The following is a 20678-nucleotide window of genomic DNA, read 5'->3' on the forward strand; positions in this document are numbered from 1 at the left end:
AGAGGCAGGTCTCCGGTTGGGGAAGAAAATCAGCGCAACACCAGGGATAGAGGGGGGCCAATGGGGGAAGCAGAGAGCAGGCTCCAGGACTCTTCACTGGACACCAGCGGGGAGAGCACAGGTCCTCTGCTACCCACGCCCTCCCTGTGCAGAAGACTTCCGCGCAGGGAGAGTAGGAGGAGACTGGGCGTCAAACAACTTTTATGTTGGAAAAGGTTTAAGAAACGCCCACTGGCGGATTCTGCCAGCGACTGAACAGCCACGGAGTGGATGGCTGTCCAGCGAGAAATGGTTTAACCAGCCAACCTAGCCCAGAGCGGCGGCAACTTACGCACAAGCAACCCCTAAAGCCATTACAGGCATTGCCTTTTGTATTGAACCCACCTGCCTGGCCCCATTGCCTTGGGGTCCCCCACCCCACCCCACATCCCTTTGAGTCCCAGTTGTTTTCATGGGCCTCTGTTGGATCGATTGAGTCCATCAAGCTTTCCATGGGTGCTGCAGATAAAAATGTGCACACAATTGTGCAGCTGGTGGGGGAATAAAAATGACTCACTCATATTACCCTCCCCCATAAATGGTTTGTGAGGTTGTGTACATGTGTTCCCCACAACTGTTTTACCCCAGCAACAATTCTGTGAGTGAAGTTAGGGTGGGAAATAATAAGTAACCCAGTGAGCTTCATGGATAAGTGGGGAATTGAACCAGAGTATCTCGGGTCATAGTCGTGACATTCTAAACACTGGGCCTTACATACCCTCCAACATTTCTCCGGTGAAAATAGGAATGACCTGTTCCATTAAAATAATAGAATCAAAGAATCATAGAGTTAGAAGGGTGTCTGAGGATCATCTAGTCCAACCCCTTGCAATTCAGGATTATGCAGCTGTCGCACGCGGGGATCAAACCTGCAACCTTGGCATTGCCAGCACCACGTTCTAACCAACTTAGCTATTATTATTTATATGCCGCCCATCTGACTGGGTTGCCCCAGCCACTCTGGGCAGCTTCCATATATAAAAATATTTTTTATAAAAAATTAAACATGCCTTCAGATGTCTTCTAAAGGTTATATAGTTACTTATCTCCTTGGCTTGGGGTTGTATAACTCCATACCCTCCAACATTTCCCCAAAGAAAACCGGGACATCCTAAGGAAAAGCTGGACATTCCAGGATCAAATCAGAAACCGGGGTGGCTTCTGTAAATCCAGGAGTCCCCGGAAAATAGAGACATTTGGAGGGTCTGGCCTTAGAAAGGGCCTGACACTGGCATGGATAGCGTGTGTTGTGATCAATGGGTTGTTTGGAAGCTGCGCTAACAAAAACCCCACAATATGGGACATGAAACTGTCTCTCACACACATACTTCATGTGGGAAATGATTTGTTCTTTACCAGGAACTTGGATTCACTGTTTAAGTCTGAAATGCCTTCGTGGAAGAAGGGGGTGGTCACACTTGCAACTCTTGTGTTTCAACCCACACAGGATTATCACCTGGGGTCCCATTTTTGTGAGGGTATAATAATGCAAAATGCAACACTCCCTCTTAAAATACGCTGAGTTTTGGAAATGTTGCATCTTTAAACTCGGCTGTGAATTTTGCACCCCCAACGAAAGCTCTTGAAATGATGCCTGATTTTAGATGCTTGTGAAGATTTATTTTTTTTCCACTCCAAAGGCCACTGCTTAGCCATGTCTGCCGAGGCGACCGACTTCATTTCTTAACAGTGGCCTCTGACTCATGACTGGTGAGAGATAATGAAAGCATTTAACAAGGAATGAAATGTCTGGTTCCAGCAGCACACAAGCACCATCACGTTCTCTGAGGACTGACCTGAATTATTAGACATGTCTTCCCCCTTCTCCTATACAACCTGTCGCCTTCTTTGGACCCCAGGATGGAGTGAGGCAGAGAAACTGCAAGGAAGGGTGTGTTGCTCTGATAAGGCAGCCAGCTTTTCCTGTGAGTTATCTACCGCCTTTAACAACTGCATAACAACAACCCGCCCCCCACTGTATCTCCATATTGGGAACATTGTACCTGTTGAATTTCTGCCTGCTTTACAACTGTGCATTAAGAGCATCCAACAAAGAGCCTGTTGGATCAGACCAGTGGCTCATCTCGTCCAGTATTCTGTTTTCACAGAGGCCAACCAGGTGCCTGTGAGAAAGCCCAAAGCAGAACCTGTGATCAGCAGCTGCACTCTGTCCACTTGTGAGCACCTTGGCTGTGTAAGCACAGCCTGTCCTGCACACCCAGAACTATCGTGCTGGCCTCAGGTGCAGTAAAAGCCACAATTACATTGGTAGTACAGTGGTACCTTGGGTTAAGAACTTAATTCATTTTGGAGGTCCGTTCTTAACCTGAAACTGTTCTTAACTACTTTAGCTAATGGGGCCTCCCACTGCCACCACGCCACGGCTGTGCGATTTCTGTTCTCATCCTGAAGCAAAATTCTTAACCCGAGGTACTATTTCTGGGTTAGCGGAGTCTGTAACCTGAAGCGTCTGTAACCTGAAGTGTCTGTAACCTGAGGTACCACTGTATTGAAATAAGATTCATCTGCTTGTCCAGTTGGTTTCTTTCCATGGAATTGCAGCGGCAGCTAGACTGGTGAGTGAGCAGCTGCCAGGCCCATCTAACACCAGACCTGAAAGACCTACATTGGCTCCCAGTATGTTTCTGAGCACAATTCAAAGTGTTGGTCCTGATTTTTAAAGCCCTAAATGGCCTCGGCCCAGTATACCTGAAGGAGCATCTCCACCCCTATCGTTCAGCGCTGAGGGCCTTCTGGCGGTACAGGGCACCAAGCAGAGGGCCTTCTCGGTAGTCACACCCACCCTGTGAAACACTCTCTCATCAGATGTCAAGGGGATAAATAATTATACAACCTTCCATAGACACCTGAAGGCAGCCCTATATCAGCACACTTTTAATGTGTGATGTTTTGTTGTTGTCTTTTTGTATATTATGTTGAAAGCCGCACAGAGTGGCTGGGCAACCAAGTCAGATGGGTGGGGTAATAATAATATAATAATAATATATTTCAACTCTTTTAATAAAATGAAGAAGAAGAAGAAGAAGAAGAAGAAGAGGAGGAGGAGGAGGATTTTTGTCCCACTCATCAGGCACCTCTTGTAGCACAAGCTCTCCCTGGTGACACACTGACACTTTACAGCCAGGTGAAAAACCTGAATATTTTTTGTGCTCTTGAGATTCTGAGTGTTTAATCAGGTACAGGCCCCATCACAGCAGACAGGTATGTCTCCTCTACAGGATGCAAAACTGGTCCCTTAGTCTCCGCCTGCATCTGCTCTCCCGAAGGAACATTTTAACGAGACTCACACAGCTGTACTATCACACAGTGAACATTAACCATGCTAATTGCCTAAAGTTTAGCCTGTGAATACTCGGTGAGGGATACCTCAGCAACTTGCTGGTGCTGTGGGGGGTGGGGCTCAGTTCAACTCCCATGAATTTGAAATGCAAGGCCAGGCTTGTGGAAGAACACAAATCCAAGAACGGGGCATCTTCTGAAAGAGAGCTGCTCTATAAGCTTGTGTGACTTGTGCCTGAGCCCGGAGGAGGAGCTGATATCTCTGAAGAAAATTGCCATGAGTTGCCCAAATCCATGGAGGAAATTGTGTTGCCAGGCACCTTCACACTTGGGTATATAAAGGCCTGTGTGAAGTGAGGGGGAGGGAAGCTGAGGCTGGGAAGGAATTAATTGTCAGACAACTGCAGCTGTTAAGGCCTAAGCTGTGGAATCAGCTGGGAGATGCGGAGAGGCAACACACACACACACACACACACACACACACACACACACACACACTCCTATCTACCTTCCTGGATTAGTTTCAAGCTCTGTGCTTGTGCACCATATGCACAGCCATTCTGTAGCTCAAGGTCACTGCAGAAAAGGGAATTGAACAGCTTTGCTTTCCCAGCTAGCTTGAGCCAGTCAAGCTCCCATAGCAGCGGAGCTTAGCCTTGGAAAGGGTAAACAATGCTGCCGAAGTCTGCATGCAGAATGGCTCCTGGCACAGCTATTACGTTGCCTGTCTTGCCAGTTCCTCCACTTCAAAGTAGCCATTACCTGATGCAGAGCGGCAACAGCCCTGCCCAGCCTCTGTCTCTCTACTGGAATTCAAGCACTGGTGTTTCCAAGTGTAAAAGATGCATTTCCATAAGCTGAGCTGAGCCCCGTTCCAAATGAAAGCAGAGGCGGCATCCCAGAATGAAGCTTCAGAATGCTAGCTTGAATTCCTATTCACTGAAGGTGTTTTTTGTTTTTTTTAAAACATCCTCTCCCATTTTCCAGAGGGTGACCATGTGATTCTTAAAGTTGAAAGTATTAAGAAGACGTAAATAATTTTTGGACTTGACATTCACATACAGAAGCAAACCAAAAATATTTTCAGCTAGAGTTTTTATGAACAACATCCTTAATTCCATAATGCATATTATGGGCTGTGCCATTTTGGAGTGCTATAGTTTTTGATAGCTCCTTTGTCAACTGTTGTTTCCAAGTGTAAGTAAAAGTAATACTGAGCCTCTAAATTTAGAACTGAAGACACACTATCACCCTCTTGACCAAAATGCTCAGGGTGATGATCTTCAGATGGAAAATGAAATCAGGGAGACATCTGAAGTGGCAGGTTGAGTAAATGCCTGTTCTGGTCACGACACAGGTAAGAATTCTAGATGCCCTAAACCATTATGCTTTAGATCAGCCATGGAAGCAGAAGGGAGTCAACTCTGAACTTAACTCTAAGTGATGCCCATCACTTCATGTAAGTGTTGTTGAAGCATGAGAACTGTGATGACTTAAGTGTTATCATATATATTGCCAATGAAGTCTAACGCAGTCATGTTTCATTTCAAATAAGCCCTGCTGTTGGCATCCATCTGTCTGGAGAGACAATGGAGTGTGCCTCCAGGGGTGAAGCGCCAAAGTGACCTCACCAGGGCACAAGCCTGGGCAGTGTGTATGGAAGGTCTAGGTTGCCCAGTCAACAACCCCTGTCCCCTGGGCCTTGCTGATGTGGTGGTCCATTGATGTGGTGTCATATACACTGTGGGAAAATAAAGTTCACATTTGCACTGATGGGGTTCGAAGCTGGTGGCAACTAATAATGAAAGGGATTTTGAGGTCATCGTGGATAGCTCAATTAAAATGTTGATTCGGTGTGTGGCAGCTCTTGAAAAAAAGTGGAGATTATTAGGAAAGGGATAGAAAATAAAACTGTCACTGTCATCATGCCTTTATATAAATATATACTGTGACAACACCTGGTCAGCACAACTTGGGTGGGGGGAGGGAAATAGTGCAGAGCAGAAAAGGGCACCCAAAATAATTGGAGAGCAAGAACAACTCCCCGAGGAGGAGGAATGGTTGCATACAATGCTTGGAGCCATTTCAATTAGAGGAATGGTACACATAAAATTATACACGGAGGGGAGAACGTGGAGAGGGAAGAGCTTTTCTTCCTCCCTCAGAATGCCAGAACCACCATCCAAGGATGGTGAGTGGCACAATATTCAGAGTAGATAAAATGAAGTCCTTCATGCAGCACATAGCTAAAACTATGGAATTTGTTTCCACAAGATGTAGTGAACGGTCACCAGTCCGAACAACTTTAACCTGAGGTTAGACAGATTCCTGGAGATCAGGCTACCAAGCTGCTAGTTATGGCTATACGTACTACCTCTGGGATCAGAGGCTGTATTGCCTCTGAATGCCAGTCACTGGGGAACACAAACAGGAAAGTGCTAGGTCATCATGTCCTCCCATTCATTCATTCATTCATTCACACAATTTTTCCTCTGAGCTTGAGGTGGCATACATGATTCTCCCCCCTCTAAATCTCCATAACAACCCTGTGTGGTACATTAGGCAGAGAGGCAATGTCTGGTCCAAGGATACTTCATGGTCCGATACTGGTCCGAGCTTCATGGCCGAGTGGGGATTTGAACCCCAGCCCAGCACTTTATAGCACACTCTTATGGGTTTTTTTTATAGACTTTTGGTTGGACACTGTTGGAAACAGGATGCTTGGCTAAGGTAAGCCTTTGATCTAATCCAAGGAAGGTTCTTATGTTCTCAGGATTATAAACTATTCCATTTTCTAAATCTCTTGGACACAGACATACATATGGGCACATTTTAAGAATTTTTAAGTCGCTTTCTAATTAAATGTTTTAATAGCAACAATTTAAATTTAATCTTAAATATATAGTTAGCCTTGTAGCCTGAGGATGTTGATATCTCTCCTGGACCGAAGCACAACAGTTTTCATGTACCCCAAAGATTCAGTTTATCCTGTCTATAAACCAGACTTTAAGTTGGTGCCTGTCCTGAAAAGCCATTTAACTAGCTGACTGGGCTTGAGGTCATTATTAGTAATTATATCACTGCTGAAGACAAGGTTTGGCTGCCTGCCAGTCCTCACTCCAGCTTCCTATTCTGCTCTCACCAGAACAGAGAAACACACAGCCAATCAACCAAAGCCTTGACTGAACCCACATCTACTTTTTCATTACCCTTGAAAGATGCTTTGAATGCTCAGCATGAAGTTCCTGGAACAACACTTGAATCGAAAAGTCTTGCAACTCGGAGCCAATTCTCATGGGTCTCTCTGGTGCGTAGCAGCAACATTTTTGGTCAGGTTGCATTGACTTTTCCTTCCCTGCCATGCATGGAGTTGATTGTGCAGATGCAGATGTCACACACCAAACTTGGCACAGATCGTTCTCTCTGTGCTTGCAAAAAGCTAGTGCTTTGAGTGCTGCTCACAATGGTACACAAAAACCAAACAGACACATAATACATGGTTTCTCCATAAGACCCACTCATATAAACTTATCTACATACAAGGCCATTTTTATGAACTTGCAATGCACTTCTTATTTTAAAACGTTGGTATAGCAGCTAACAATATATTAACACCGGAGCATTTTATTTGCTGGCACATGAAATCTTAGACTTGAATTGCCTACAGTCCTGGTCATACTTTTACAGCAATGAGTCCTATTAAAATCAATGGGGCTTACAACTAAGTATATGTGTAGGATCACAACCTTAATTTGGGTTGGCTTAGCCTGCTCAGATTTCCATTTAATGGGTTTCATAACTCATGTGTTTTGCTTCCAGTGCTTCCATTTGGGACCCAAACAACTCTCAGTGCAAGAGAATATGAGGAATAATAATGCATTTTCTTGTAATCCAACAGCAGACAAAGTTTTTGATGGCTCTAAATGGTTCTCTTGTCCTTTGCAGAACTTGGTTGCATCATACGTATGAGTCTGGGTATATAAATGTGAACTTGCTATGTGCTCTAATTTCATCATAATGAATTAAAAAATACAAAAGGTTACAGACAATGCAAACAAGAAAAAACAATTCCATTTTTTTATAATTCATTGTGTTTTAATTTGTTGAGGAGGTGGTGGCAATAACGTCAAGTGATACTTCTTTTGACAATGTACATTTAAATGCTCAGGTGATTCATTTTACAGAGAAGCTTCGAAGAGTGCATATTTTCCCAAAGGCAGCCTCGGCCATCTTCCTATCTGACTTCCATTGATCCCAGCGGAGCTACCCATTACTTCAGCAAACAAATTGCCCAGGAGTTTGCTTGTTAACAGTAATAAGGAATGGGATGGAATTTGTAAAGGAGAAATAGTGGGCAGAGAAGAGCATTCTATCCTTCCCAGGGCTCCTCCCATTAGCTGGGGAGACGTGTTGCAGGTGTGCTCTGCAACATGTCAGTTGACACAACAACAGTGCATTAGTGGTGGGTGTATACTGCGTCACTGACACAACATTCTGCTTTATTAGTTATTTGCCATCTAGAGGGGCACCCTTGAGGTATAGCACAACAGAAGTGGGACATTTGCTGTAGAAAAAGCTGCAGGATTTCAGCGGGAAGCCTGGGGATATGCGCGGATAGGAAACTAAATGGGATGTCTGCTGCAAAACTTTTGCAGGTGCAAACGCTATTAAAAGCGAGGCCACCCTGATACCATTATGAATGCAAATCATCATGAATGGGCATGATGGAGAGGTCCTCACAAGGTGGGGGAACGGTTAAGAACCTCCACCTGTCAGCTGATCCTTTCCTGCAAATATCCTCCCTCCACATTAGGGCCACATGACAAACACAAGATTTGTAACTCCCCTGCTTGCCATTCTGCATTCCATGGACTGCTTCGAGTTCATAAAAAAACAATGCTTTTGTCCTTTCAGACAACTTTTAGGGCCAAGAGAGACGTGATTTTAAGTGCCTCCTTGGGTTCCATTCTTGCAGTTCCTTATGGGAGGTATCCAATGGTGGGATTCATTAGTAGAATGAGGGTTGGGGGCAATTTCCCCTGACAATTCCCTCTCCCCTGCCACCTTCCAGGCCCCCCCTTAATCTGCTCTCCAAAACATGTTTAGGGGAGCACAGGGGCCGCAGGGAAGGGTGAAAACCTCAAAATTGCCTCCTCCCATTCCGCAGATGGATTTGTTGTGTGAGCAGATGGTCTTTTTCCATTTGCCTTTTTTATCCATTTCCCTGACCCTAAAAACTGCCAAATCAGTTTCTTGCCTTGCTATGGATGCTCAGTGCTACTCAGAGCATTACTCAGCAAAGGGATTAACGAAAATGTACATAGTTGCATTGGCATTTCAAGATAACACTGTTCACCCCATCCCTTGATCTTAAACACAATATAATTGAAAGCAAATCCAATTATTTCAGAGCAACTTACTCCCGAGTACTGCAGGTTGATGGACTGAGCCTACAGAAATGTGTAGCAGCAACAGTGTCCAGGATGGATTGCTCTGGCACAAGACAGGCACCTCATATTCTGGGCACATCCATCCTGCTGCAGTCCCATTTCCCAAAGGTTACTACTTAATTTTAGCTGCATAGCCTTGTATCAACTCAGATGACACATTTCAACCCCATGGTGACTGAAATGTCATCTCAGTCTTGCTCCCTCTGGGCAATACTGGGCCATACAATCACTGTGCGTAACACCACATCTGGTAATGGAAGCTGATGGGATGGAAGCTGCAGTTATGCCAACTTACTTAGTGCCAAAACAGTGCTGTAGTTCATAAACATACACAGTGATAGCAAATGATAACACTTACAGAGCCAGCCAGCCAAAATTAAACTTTTTATGATTGAAATCTGATGCATGATTCTTGGGGAGCAAGTCCCTTTGGTGGAGTTTACTTTCGAATCAAGATTTAGGCTCTAAGTCTCATTGCTTTCTATGGCAGAAATAAGCAAAGTCATAGCTGAAATCTATGGGGCATAAAAGTGGTCAACCTTGGCTGGATTGCACCCTTATTTCTGAGTAGTGGGTTATGGCACTTTAAAATAGATTCTAGAAAATCTATTTTATATTGCATATTGCAAAACGTTTTACCAGCAACATTTCCCCCCTCACTTTTGTTTCGTTTAAGATGAAGTTTGAGGAAGAGCCTGGTGAAACTAAAAAATGAGCACGCTCCTTCGTGACTGTTAGCAGCTGGCCCAAAGAGAAGTATTAGGATTCTGTTCTTGCTGGAGTTTTCATTTAAAACATGGCGGCCTGCACTTTTCTGAAAATAAAGCCTACTTGCTTCTTTACCTTAAATGGTGGCCTTGAACCAAAGCAAATGGCAATTTTGAGTAGTTTCCCCTGGCATATTACAACAAATTAGTTATGGAACATATACAATTTATGCATCTACATACAGCCATTCTTTCTCTAAAATCAAATGAAAGAAAAAGGGTCAAACACAATGTGTCAATCATAAGGACATTCAGACAACCACAGGTCAATGTTATAAACAGCTTAGTGCCCTGTCTCCCACTGTGCCAGTACTGGATCCTTCAAAATAAAGCTACAAGAAAGCAGGTGCTTATAGAATGAAGGACCCCCAGTCATCTTCCAGCTTCTTGCAACTGGAGGCTCAGGATATCTTGACAATCACAATGTATTCTGTAGCCATCTTAAATCATGATTGGTCCACAGAAGAGATGTAGGACACTACAACCATCTTAGGTTCACTTCTCTTTTCTTTTGAACACAGCATCTAGAACATTTGCAGGTCTTCTTTTAGGGAGGGGAATGTGTTGTAATGGTCATTTTATATTTTCGTGAATCAAGCAAATCCTCCATTCAAATCTACAGGAACACCAGACTCTAGATTTTTCGCTTTAGCAAGGGGTTCTGCTGCTCCTGCAGCACCTTCCCTGGGGCTGACGGCCATCCGAGTGCAGCTGCTACACCAGATGTGCAGTTGCTGCTGGATCAGGGCACCACCATGAGGATACTAGCTGTGCGCCCTCATCTCTACACTGGAGAGTCCTTTAAGCAGTTACTAAAATCTGCAGGTTCAAGGAAAGGGCTGACATTCTGAGTTCCAAGTCTCTTAGTGTTTTGGAAAATATATAGTAATATCGGAAGCTGCCTTATCCAGAATCAGACCATTGGTCCATTGTCTACACTGACTCAGCAGGGTCTATCCCAACCCTGACTCAGCAAGGGTCTATCTCAACCCTACCTGAAGATGCCAGGGATTGAACCATAGAGCTTCTGCATGAAGAGCAGATGTTTTACCACTTAGCTACAGCCCCAGCCCCTGCTTTAAACACTTTAAAATGTTCTTCCGGCAACTAGAGGAAATTTTGGCTGGACCATGCGCCTAAGAACTGTACATAGCCATTGATTTAGATGGAAGAGAGTTAAGCATGGGCTTAAATCTGTGATACTTAAACATGCTTAACCTGGACTAGTGATGCTGCAGTGCAGAGGTGGAGTGCATTCAAAAGGCTGAACTTGGGTTCAATCCTTGTCTTTTCCACATAGGGCTGGGGATTCAGGGAAAGACTCTTGTCTGAAACCTGGAGAACTGCCATTTGCCGTAGACAACACTTGAGCTAGCTGAATCAATGGTCTGGCTTTGCATAAGAAAACTTCCTATGGACCATGCACACAGCCATGGGATGCTGGGTGCTCTACCCTAAACACATGTGCTGCTCCCATTTTAAGTCTTCGGATCAGGCCTGAAGAAACAGTGTCCTTTGGCCCAACTTAAAAGTTGGCAGGTCAATGTGTTCGAACAGGAGGGTGGTGGGACTTTTCCAGCCTGAGGACAGCATTTCCTTGTGGGTAACTTTCCCGAGGCTGCATGCCAGAGGTGGGGGAGACCAAAGGCAAACAGATGGGTAGAGCGACAGATGCAAATGCAAAACCAGAGGCTTCCTCACACACACACACACACACACACACACACACAAGCACACACCCCCTTCTCCACCCCAGCAAGCGAGAGGCATTATCACAGTGAAGGACAAATTCCAGCCAGGCAAAAGAGCTTTGAGCAGCATGTGGAGTAGGGACAGTGATAGGATGTGGCTTGGGGAACATTCTGAGCAACCTGGAGAGCGATATTTGGACCCCAGGGCTGAATTTTCCCACCTGCTCAGATCTACTTCAACCCCATCTAAGCAGGAGGCTGAGGGCATGGCCAACAGTTAGGGATGGTGTTGAAAACAACATCTGGAGAGTCACAGGTTCCCCATCTCCACATACATGTTACCAGAGAATTGGGAGGACCTGGACTGGTAGCACCCAACATGTAGCTTGGGCCTTACTGTCAATGACTAGGAAAGAATTGAGCTGTTGTATCCTTTGAAGGTCCTCTGCATCTAAAAGTGTGCTTGTGAGGGGGGAGTTCCTCTAGAGAGGGGTAGGCAACCTAAGGCCCATGGGCCGGATGTGGCCCAATCGTCTTCTCAATCTGGCCCACGGACAGTCCAGGAATCAGCATGTTTTTACATGAGTAGAATATGTCCTTTTATTTAAAATGTATCTCTGGGTTATTTGTGGGGCATAGGAATTTGTTCATTCCCCCCCCAAATATAGTCCCGCCCACCACATGGTCTGAGGGACGGTGGACCGGCCCATGGCTGAAAGAGGTTGCTGACCCCTGCTCTAAGACACCTGCAGCGAATGATACTTCTCAGTATCTTCACCACAGCTCTGCATCAAGGACGGATGTGGAAATGACACTGGCATTTCTCTTGGGGTGCTAGAGTGGGGGGGGGGGAACAACAGATCAAACAAAAAGCACAATGCCACACAGTTTAAATGCCTAAATACCAACAGTTACAACAGTTCCCTGCTTTGCTATTATCATAACACATGTGAATCTATTACGGCATATCTGCAATCATGCACTGCAGTGGGGATGGGGAAACATAAAAAACAAACAAACCATGTGTCTTCCTTCTAGTAGAACCCAGGAGGTACAAGATTTGTGAAATCTACACTTGGACAGCAAATACCACAGAAATTTCTTTGAATGTCCATTCTCTTTCATGTGTGTACAGGTGTGTTGTAGTGACATAGATCCTTAGGTGGCAGGTGACAGTTGTGTGCTGGTGCCAAAAGTCCAGGAACAAGCCCAGTTCTGGTCCACGGAGACTCTTCTAGGGCTGGAAGCAGAAGGCAGATGCTCTCTCTTGGAGAAGTTCTCGGCACAAATGACAACTCCAACTCCCTATAAATAAATACAGTAATAAAACCATCAGATCAGTGAGTGGTCCTGGGGTACATCAATCAATGTCAGGCAGAATAAGTGGGAAAGCTATTTAAACCGCACTACAGTTTGTATGTCACACATTTCCTACAGGTAAAACATTTGCAGGTTGGAGGACATGCGGATCCACATGTGTGATCACAAATATGCATATTCCTCTGTGTGTGCATGTTATATGGACAGGCTATATGTATTTTATATTAAGGACCAAATGACAAAAGATGCAGGCGTTCTTCAGATGTTTCCCCACTGGAAGCATCAGTTTTGATTGGCACCCGTCCCTCCACCACTCTGAGGTGGTACAATCCTATTTTAAAAAAATATGTGGGTACACACTCTAATCTGAAATATGCTGTGCACATCTCTGTGTCTGTGCATGAGTGCAGGTACGCACACCTGCATTAGAGTTTTTTAAAAGCAATATTTAAAGCACTACACAACTACAACTAATTACAGTGATGTTTGTCACAGTTGTGTGATAAAGACAAGGCTGGCATCCATTCATCTTTGGAGACAGTGGAGGAGTGTGCCTTTGGGGGTGAAGTCAAGCTGTTGGAAGGTTACAGCACCTGCTCTCTCCCACTTTGCAGTGGAATGCAGCACCAAATGGGGTTACAGATGCCTCAGGTTACATACGCTTCAGGTTACAGACTCCGCTAACCCAGAAATATTACCTCGGGTTAAGAACTTTGCTTCAAGATGAGAACAGAAATTGTGCGGCGGCAGCAGGAGGCCCCATTAGCTAAAGTGGTGTCTCAGGTTAAGAACGGTTTCAGGTTAAGAACAGACCTCCAGAACGAATTACCGTATTTTTCGCCCCATAGGGCGCACCGGCCCATAGGACGTACCTAGTTTTTTTTTGGGGGGGGAATAAAGAAAAAAAAATATTTCCCCCCCAGGCGCGGGGCTGGGGCGGGGGAAGCCCGAGCTTTCCCCGACCCCAGCCCCCAGAACAGGCAGCTCTCCGCAAGCCTTGGGAGACCGGCGCGACTTCCCGCCGGGCTCCCACAGCTTGCGGATATCTGCCTGAAGCCCAAACCAGGTCGGGGAACAGTGGGATGGCAGCGCTCCGCCTCCCCACTGTCCCCCGAGCTTGTGGGGCTGGTGGCAGGGAGAAGCGCACTTCTCCCTGCCGCAAGCCTCCAAACCAGGTTGGGGAACCGAAGCCCAGGGTGCGCTGTGCAGCGCGCCCCAGGCTTCGAGATGCAGGCTGCTATCCGCAAGCCTAGGGAGCCCGACGGGAACTCCCGCGGACTCCCAAGGCTTGCGGAGAACTTCCTAAAGCCTGGAGAGCGAGAGGGGTCGGTGCGCACCGACCCCTCTCGCTCTCCAGGCTTCAGCGAAAGCCTGCATTCGCCCCATAGGACGCACACACATTTCCCCTTCATTTTTGGAGGGGGAAAATGCGTCCTATAGGGCGAAAAATACGGTAAGTTCTTAACCCGAGGTACCACTGTATAAACAAGGGGGATACAATGATGTATTGCATACAGTGTGCCTAGTGAGTGGCAGTTGTGTTTGCCAAATATACAATACCTTTCCTTTTGGGTGGTTTCACTAAATTGTATTGTATTCAGCCTAATAAACAGATGGATAGTTGAAGATGTGTCAAAATTACTTCTGTCCCCCACTTCCCTATGAGGCTGATCAGAAGGAAGTTAACTATGTAGAGATTTGGCAGGCAGTTGACTCTGTGAGGTAGGATTTTGGACTCGCATAACACATTTAATTATTTAGTTAACTGGTTGATTTCCCATGGCACAGGCATGGGCCTCATTACACAATCTGGAAAATCACTCCTTAGCTTCTGTTGAAGTCACCACACACACACACACACACACACACACACACACACACACTCAAAGACACAGCAGCTTCCACAATCGATATATATATATTTAAGGAATATTTTCAGGAACACTACAATGAGATTGGATTCCCATTAGCCTGTTCTTGCCTGCATAAATTTGTTTGCATCACAGCTAGGCAAGTGCTGACCTATATTCACAATGCTAGAGATTATTTCCAAAAGCCATCACTTCGAAAACTTTGAAGGAAAGCAAAATTTGACCCGAGTGTGTAGCGGAGTCAATAAGGCAGCTGTTAAAATGAGTAACTAGTGGGTGGGAAGTAGGAAGAAGTTTTCTTGTCTGCTTTTGCTGCTGTAATAAAGAACTATTTAACACTGAGCTTTGTGCTATTGGCCTAAGCCAGGGTTGGGGGACCTGTGGCCCAAATGTTGTCAGACTCCAGACTGCATCAGACCCAGCCAGCATGGCCAGGGATTGTGGAATTTGTTGTCCAACAATATCTAGCTCGTTCCTGGTGTAAGCTGACCTAATACAACAAAGGAGAGGTTACATATGCCTGCTTGTAGACCTATCAGTTTCAGGAGATGCTGTTTCATCATGTCATAATTCTACAGTAGATGGAAAAGTGGAGATTGCTTCTGGTTACTCGTCTTTAACAATACCAGAAAGAACCATGATTTGCAAATGCCTACTTCTCCCTGCTGCTAAATATGCATCGGTTTTCAACACCTGAGACTCTAAGTCAGTGTTTCTCAAACTTGGGTCCCCAGCTGTTGTTGGACTACAACTCCCATCATCCCTGACCACAGGTCTTGCCAGCTATGGATGATGGAAGTTGTAGTCCAACAACAGCTGGGGACCCAAGTTTGAGAAACACTGCTCTAAATACCCTTGCAACTTCAGGAGCAACCCAAATTTGCCATGAATTGCTTTGGAGAAGGCTTGCTCTGTTTCAGACAAGATCCAAACCTCTCCAACGCATGCTGATTCAGTTTGTGATTTAGGTTTCATCTGAAGCAGGTGTACACCTCTAAATGTAAGTAGGTTTCATGAATGGTCATGTTTTCTAAGTCAAGAAACCACCCATTGGTTTGTGTTACTTTTGTTAGTGTAGGCTTCTAAAATGCTTGCAAAGCAAGTTATAAGTCACCTGAACTCATCTGTTGGTGCAAATTCTATTTGATGTGCAAGGAGTTTGCATTAGTATTTGTGAATCCTTTGGCAAAGCCACGTTGTGTAATTGCACATACACAGCATGATTTACAACAATGACTGCTTTACCTTTTTCGATATCTTGAAAACGTCTTTAACTTGTTCCATATTTTGGCAACATGGGAACGGGCCTTTTCTGTGGTGGCTCCCTGTTTGTGGAATGCTCTCCCCAAGGAGGCTCATCTGGCACCTTCATTACATATCTTTAGGCGCTAGGCAAAAACATTTCTCTTCAACCAGACACTTGGCTGATTAACATTCTATGGCCTTTTAAGTATTGAAGGGGGTTTATGGATTGGTTTTGCTTTTGCTTTTGTTTTATTGTGTATTCTGTTTTCCATTTTGTATTTTTCTGTCGTGAACTGCCCTGTGATCATTGGATGAAGGGTGGTATACAAATTTAATAAATAAATAAAGTTGGAAATGGTACCCTGAGTGCTCTCTGAGCAGAGAAACGGGACAGAAATATTTAACAACAGCAGCAAACAGTAACAATAGGGTAGATTCCAAGCAATGTTACCTTCAGGAGGTTCAGAGACTGGTGGGTTTAAGCAATACATGTGATAGCCACGGTCACAGTCATCACAGAAGAGTAGCTGGTCCTGATCCAAGATTGTTAGGAGGAAAGAGAAGAAAACAGGCATTAGATTAGTTATAGCAGTTGAAAATATCCCATAAATGGGTGCATTGTGGTACTATAAATATGAAGTTGTGGCGAGAAGACAACAGAGAACATATATGAATGCAGATAGAGACAGGAGCATCCCTCCTGCTTTCTGAAATGGCTGTCACTCTGTTCTCACTTTCCCACAGGCAGGATTTCTGGACATAGCTGGCATGCATGTTGCAACTTGTATTTCAAATGGGGGGGGGGGGACTCTCATTTTGCTCAGGGCATGGCCTAACAGCAGCATCAACACACACAGAGAGAGGGGGCGGGCTTCTTGTAGTCCTTGCATTAAAAAAGCAAAGTTTCTTTGCAAAAACAAGAGGGGCTTGTCTAAGCAGCTTATTTTCTGTTCTTTTATTATTGTCGTTGCCTGTTATTATCTTGGAAAGATGCTTAAAATCTCCAGTGCCAAGAGAAGCTGCTTGCCATGTGGAGCAGAACTGCTACGTTGGTTGCTCTTGCTTACCAGGACGAAGGGGGAGTGGCAAGGCAATGGGAAGGTTAATAAAGGCAAAGGGACCCCTGACCATTAGGTCCAGTTATGGCAGACTCTGGGGTTGCGGTGCTCATCTCGCTTTATTGGGCGAGGGAGCCGACGTACAGCTTCTGGGTCATGTGGCCAGCATGACTAAGCCGCTTCTGGCAAACCAGAGCAGCGCACGGAAACGCCATTTACCTTCCTGCCGGAGTGGTACCTATTTATCTACTTGCACTTTGACGTGCTTTCGATCTGCTAGGTTGGCAGGAGCAGGGACCGAGCAATGGGAGCTCACCCCGTCATGGGGATTTGAACAGCCAACCTTCTGATCGGCAAGCCCTAGACTCTGTGGTTTAGACCACAGCGCCACCCACGCCCCTATGGGAAGGTTGGCATGATGCAAATGCACCTGAGGAGCTAATCCAGCATTCCTCCAGGTGAGTTTGCACTACACCAACCTTCCCACCGCCTCTCTCCTGCCCTTCTCCCTTCCAGTAAGCTAGGACAGTGGCTCTATCCCACCTTTTGAGCCACTTCTGCAGCAGAGATACAGCAGGCATCCTCACTGCTAATTTTCAGCCATCTCTTCAAGACCCTTTAACACCAACAGGCTGTGCGAATTTTCTCAAGATGAGCCAGTCATTTTTAATGATTAGTCAATATTTTATTTATGGTCTCTTTTGCTTTACAACAACCTCCTTATATTGTTGTGCCCCATCTTGATTTTTATGTGAGTGGTCAGGTTTTTTTAAATAAATATATTTTTTAAATTAAGCAACACTAAACAAAACAGCAAATTAGACCAGGTGGGAAATTCAGCAACCTACTTAAGACAAATGACACCGGTGGTATCATGAGGAGGAGGAGGAAAGGTAAAAAAAAATAAATAAATAAAAAAATCCATCTTCAGATCTGAGATTTCCAAGCATTTTACTAAAGAGTGCTTACAAAGCTAATGTACATGTAATTGAACTGTGATTCTACCACATTACCTTTGGGACTTTGCATGTTCTCCAATGTCCGCTGCCTGCAGCCAAAACATATTCCAGGTCCTAATACACTGAGGCTTGAACCACCCTTAGCTATCGTAGTTCAAGTCCACACGTATTCAAACCCAGATCAGAAAGGAACATACTCTTATTATAGTGGCCTTATTAAGAGGTGGAGAATCGGTGGCCCTCCACATCTTGCATCATCTCTGACCACTGGCTAAGCTGGATGGGCCTGATGGGAGCTGGAGATTGTCAACATCTGGAAGTCCTCAAGTTCCCTTTCTCTGCCATAAAATGATGGGAGCCTATCACAGGCCTCCATTCCCCTTGCTGTCTGTGCAGAGGGGATGGTGTTTGCATTGGGCCACATCTTGTGAAACACCCTTCTGCAAGACAGCAGAGATTTCCTCCTAACCTGAGACTGGAAGCCACATCATGTATGTGGTTTCAAGAAAATAGTGCAGGGTGGTCCCTCATTTATGCTGCAGTTGTTTTAATTTACTTGGGATAGGGAAAGGGGCACTAGCAGCACTCCTTCCCTTGGTTGTGCTGTGGGTGTCTGCAGAGTTGGCAAATGCAGAGCTTGTCCCTCCCTTGCTGCAAAGTTCTTTAGTGGTTACATCCTGGGTAGAGCAAATGAGCCTTATGAAGGCCACCTGAACCATCACAGTTTTGTTATCACCTTGATCCATTTGTACCAAGTGTTATCATCTTAAATGATCCTGTAGAATAGTTCAAAACAATGGGGCAGGGAAGAGAGAGAGCATATGCGCGCACCAAAACATTATAGATCATAGAAAAGGCTATCTTCTGCTTGCGGAAAGTGCTGCGATTTAAATGAATGAACATTACAAATGATCTTATAGCCTTTCAACTAAGTTGCTAATCTCAATACCGGTAATGAAGATGAACTTACATCATTCTCAGACGTCCCACAGAGGCTGCAGGATTTGCACTCAATGCATTGCCACTGATAGGTTTTGACAGCCTCAGTCATGTTTGCTGTGAACTGCAAGCAGGTTGGGTGACCTAGAGAAATGGGAAATGTCCACCCTTAGTTAGGCACACCTTGGATTGCTCCTTTAATCAAAGTCATAAAGTTCAGGAACAAAACACACATGGACATGGACCAATCACAACATGGGCTCCAAACTAATGGATATCAAAGAGGAAAGCAGGCATTAACCCTTTTGCTGCCGGGCACAAGAAAAACCAAAGTCATCCCTTCCCGCTTCCCCATTGGCAAAGCAGTTTTATTCAGAGCTCTTAAAAACATTGTGGGCTTTTTCTTCTTTTTCCTCTTTTACAAAAACAAGGAGAGTGAAAGGAAGGAACAAATAGCGCCTCCCTCTTCCAAATGAATCAATGTGGGCTTTGCCCACCACCTCGCTTGGAGACCAATTTGAAACTTGCGGCTGCAATAGAAATTTGTATTTTTAAGAGCTCTGCACTCCCAAGGTTGGTTCGCACAGAAGAAACCAAACTGCACAGCTAACCTTTCAGGATCAAACAAACAAAAGAAAAAGAAAAAGACACCTCCCAACAACCCCCAGAACCAAAAATAACCTACAAAAGTAATAAACGAAGGAAAGCTAGCATAACAGTCACATCTATTGGGGACAGCTGCCGGGACTCTGGCCCCCTTCCCTACATGCGTGTCGATTCCAGCTTTGCAAAACAGCAGGACTACGGTAGCAGGATCAGCAATGGGGGGTTCTGGAGGGGAGGGGGGAAATACAAACAAACAAACCAAAGGTAGGGTCAGTGTTCCTTCTGCAAAACAAGAAAGACAACAGTAGACCACTGAGATAATGACAACAATCACCTTCTCAACCACGTCTCCCATCCCTCCAAGGTTTGCCTGCACATATGCAATCTTCATCTCTCACAAGCAGTCTTTTGCATCCCTGTCTCAGCAACTCCCAAGTTTTAACATGCATCCAAAATGCACATGTGCAAAAGTAAGCAAAGGACGTACGTGTGGCTTCATACAGGAAAAGCTTGTCATTTCAAGTATTTGCATGGCTTAAGACTTGCAATCGTTAGCAATTGGGCAGGGGTGGGGACAAAATGACTTTTGATTGGAACAAAATCAATCGGCGTAAGAGCTGTGCTCAAAATGAACGTGGTTACAAGGAGCAGCAACAAGGAGCAGTGAAAATTCCCGAAGAATTGATCCTCCCTCTTGTTGTATTTCTGCACAATGCTGCGGCTAGACAGCATTCACCTTTCTTTTCTTCCACTCTCTCAAAGGATTCTGAAGAACTCCTAGGGGATAATGGCTCAGCTCTGAAGTTATTTGGTCTCAATGTGGCTGGCTGTCATGGGCATTGTCCCTTAGTATTTCCTGCAAAGCACAAGTAGACTCAAGAGGCTCCAAGTTCAAGGATCATGGGCTGGAGGGAGGCTGTTTAAGCCTTTCACCTTCTTCCATTTTTCTACTCAACTCCCCCCACTGCTTTTCATGGGGAAGGAGACAAAAGGAACCTGTATCTTTTTCCACAGAGGTGGAGAAGCAGCTGCTGGAATGGAAAAGACTGAGGGAAATGACAGATGGAAGAGAATTGAGCATGTCCTCCTACCCACCATTCCTTTGTTCAGACTCACTTCCTAAGGCTGCTTTTGGTCTTTAAAAAGGTCAAGGGACACATGAGCACCACTGCATATCACATCTAGTTTAGGCCTCTGAGCAGAGCCACCAAACTCAAAGGACCACTTCTGGGCCACGTAACAGCCTCTATGGTCTTTTTGTTGTCTCCCCTCCACAAATTCTATTTTCTAAGGTGAGCACTTGAGAGCTAGTGAGCAGCCTAGTGAGCAGCCAGTTCTAGACAACCATTTGCAAGTATGACCATGCATGTGCTATTTCGGTGGGGCCACCTTGCATTTGTTCCTCTCAAGTCTAGCCATTCAACCAGCCCGCT

The 20678-nt window shown here is 45.1% G+C and overlaps 1 protein-coding gene across 1 annotated transcript in view; it reads right to left on the reverse strand.

Annotated features, from left to right (window-relative positions):
• Positions 1–7412: 7412 nt before the first annotated feature.
• DPF3 (double PHD fingers 3) overlaps positions 7413–20678 on the reverse strand; it is a 183700-nt gene continuing 170434 nt past the window's right edge. Inside the window, exons 9-11 of the mRNA XM_083607328.1 lie at positions 18671–18783; positions 16135–16216; positions 7413–12552 (exon numbers count right to left, since the gene is read on the reverse strand). Coding sequence (XP_083463454.1) covers positions 12482–12552; positions 16135–16216; positions 18671–18783 — 266 coding nt within the window. The 3' untranslated portion in view covers positions 7413–12481. The remainder of the gene's footprint in view (positions 12553–16134; positions 16217–18670; positions 18784–20678) is intronic.

The sequence above is a fragment of the Podarcis filfolensis genome (genome assembly GCF_964270895.1).
Source record: "Podarcis filfolensis genome assembly, chromosome: 1".
Lineage (NCBI taxonomy): Eukaryota > Metazoa > Chordata > Lepidosauria > Squamata > Lacertidae > Podarcis > Podarcis filfolensis.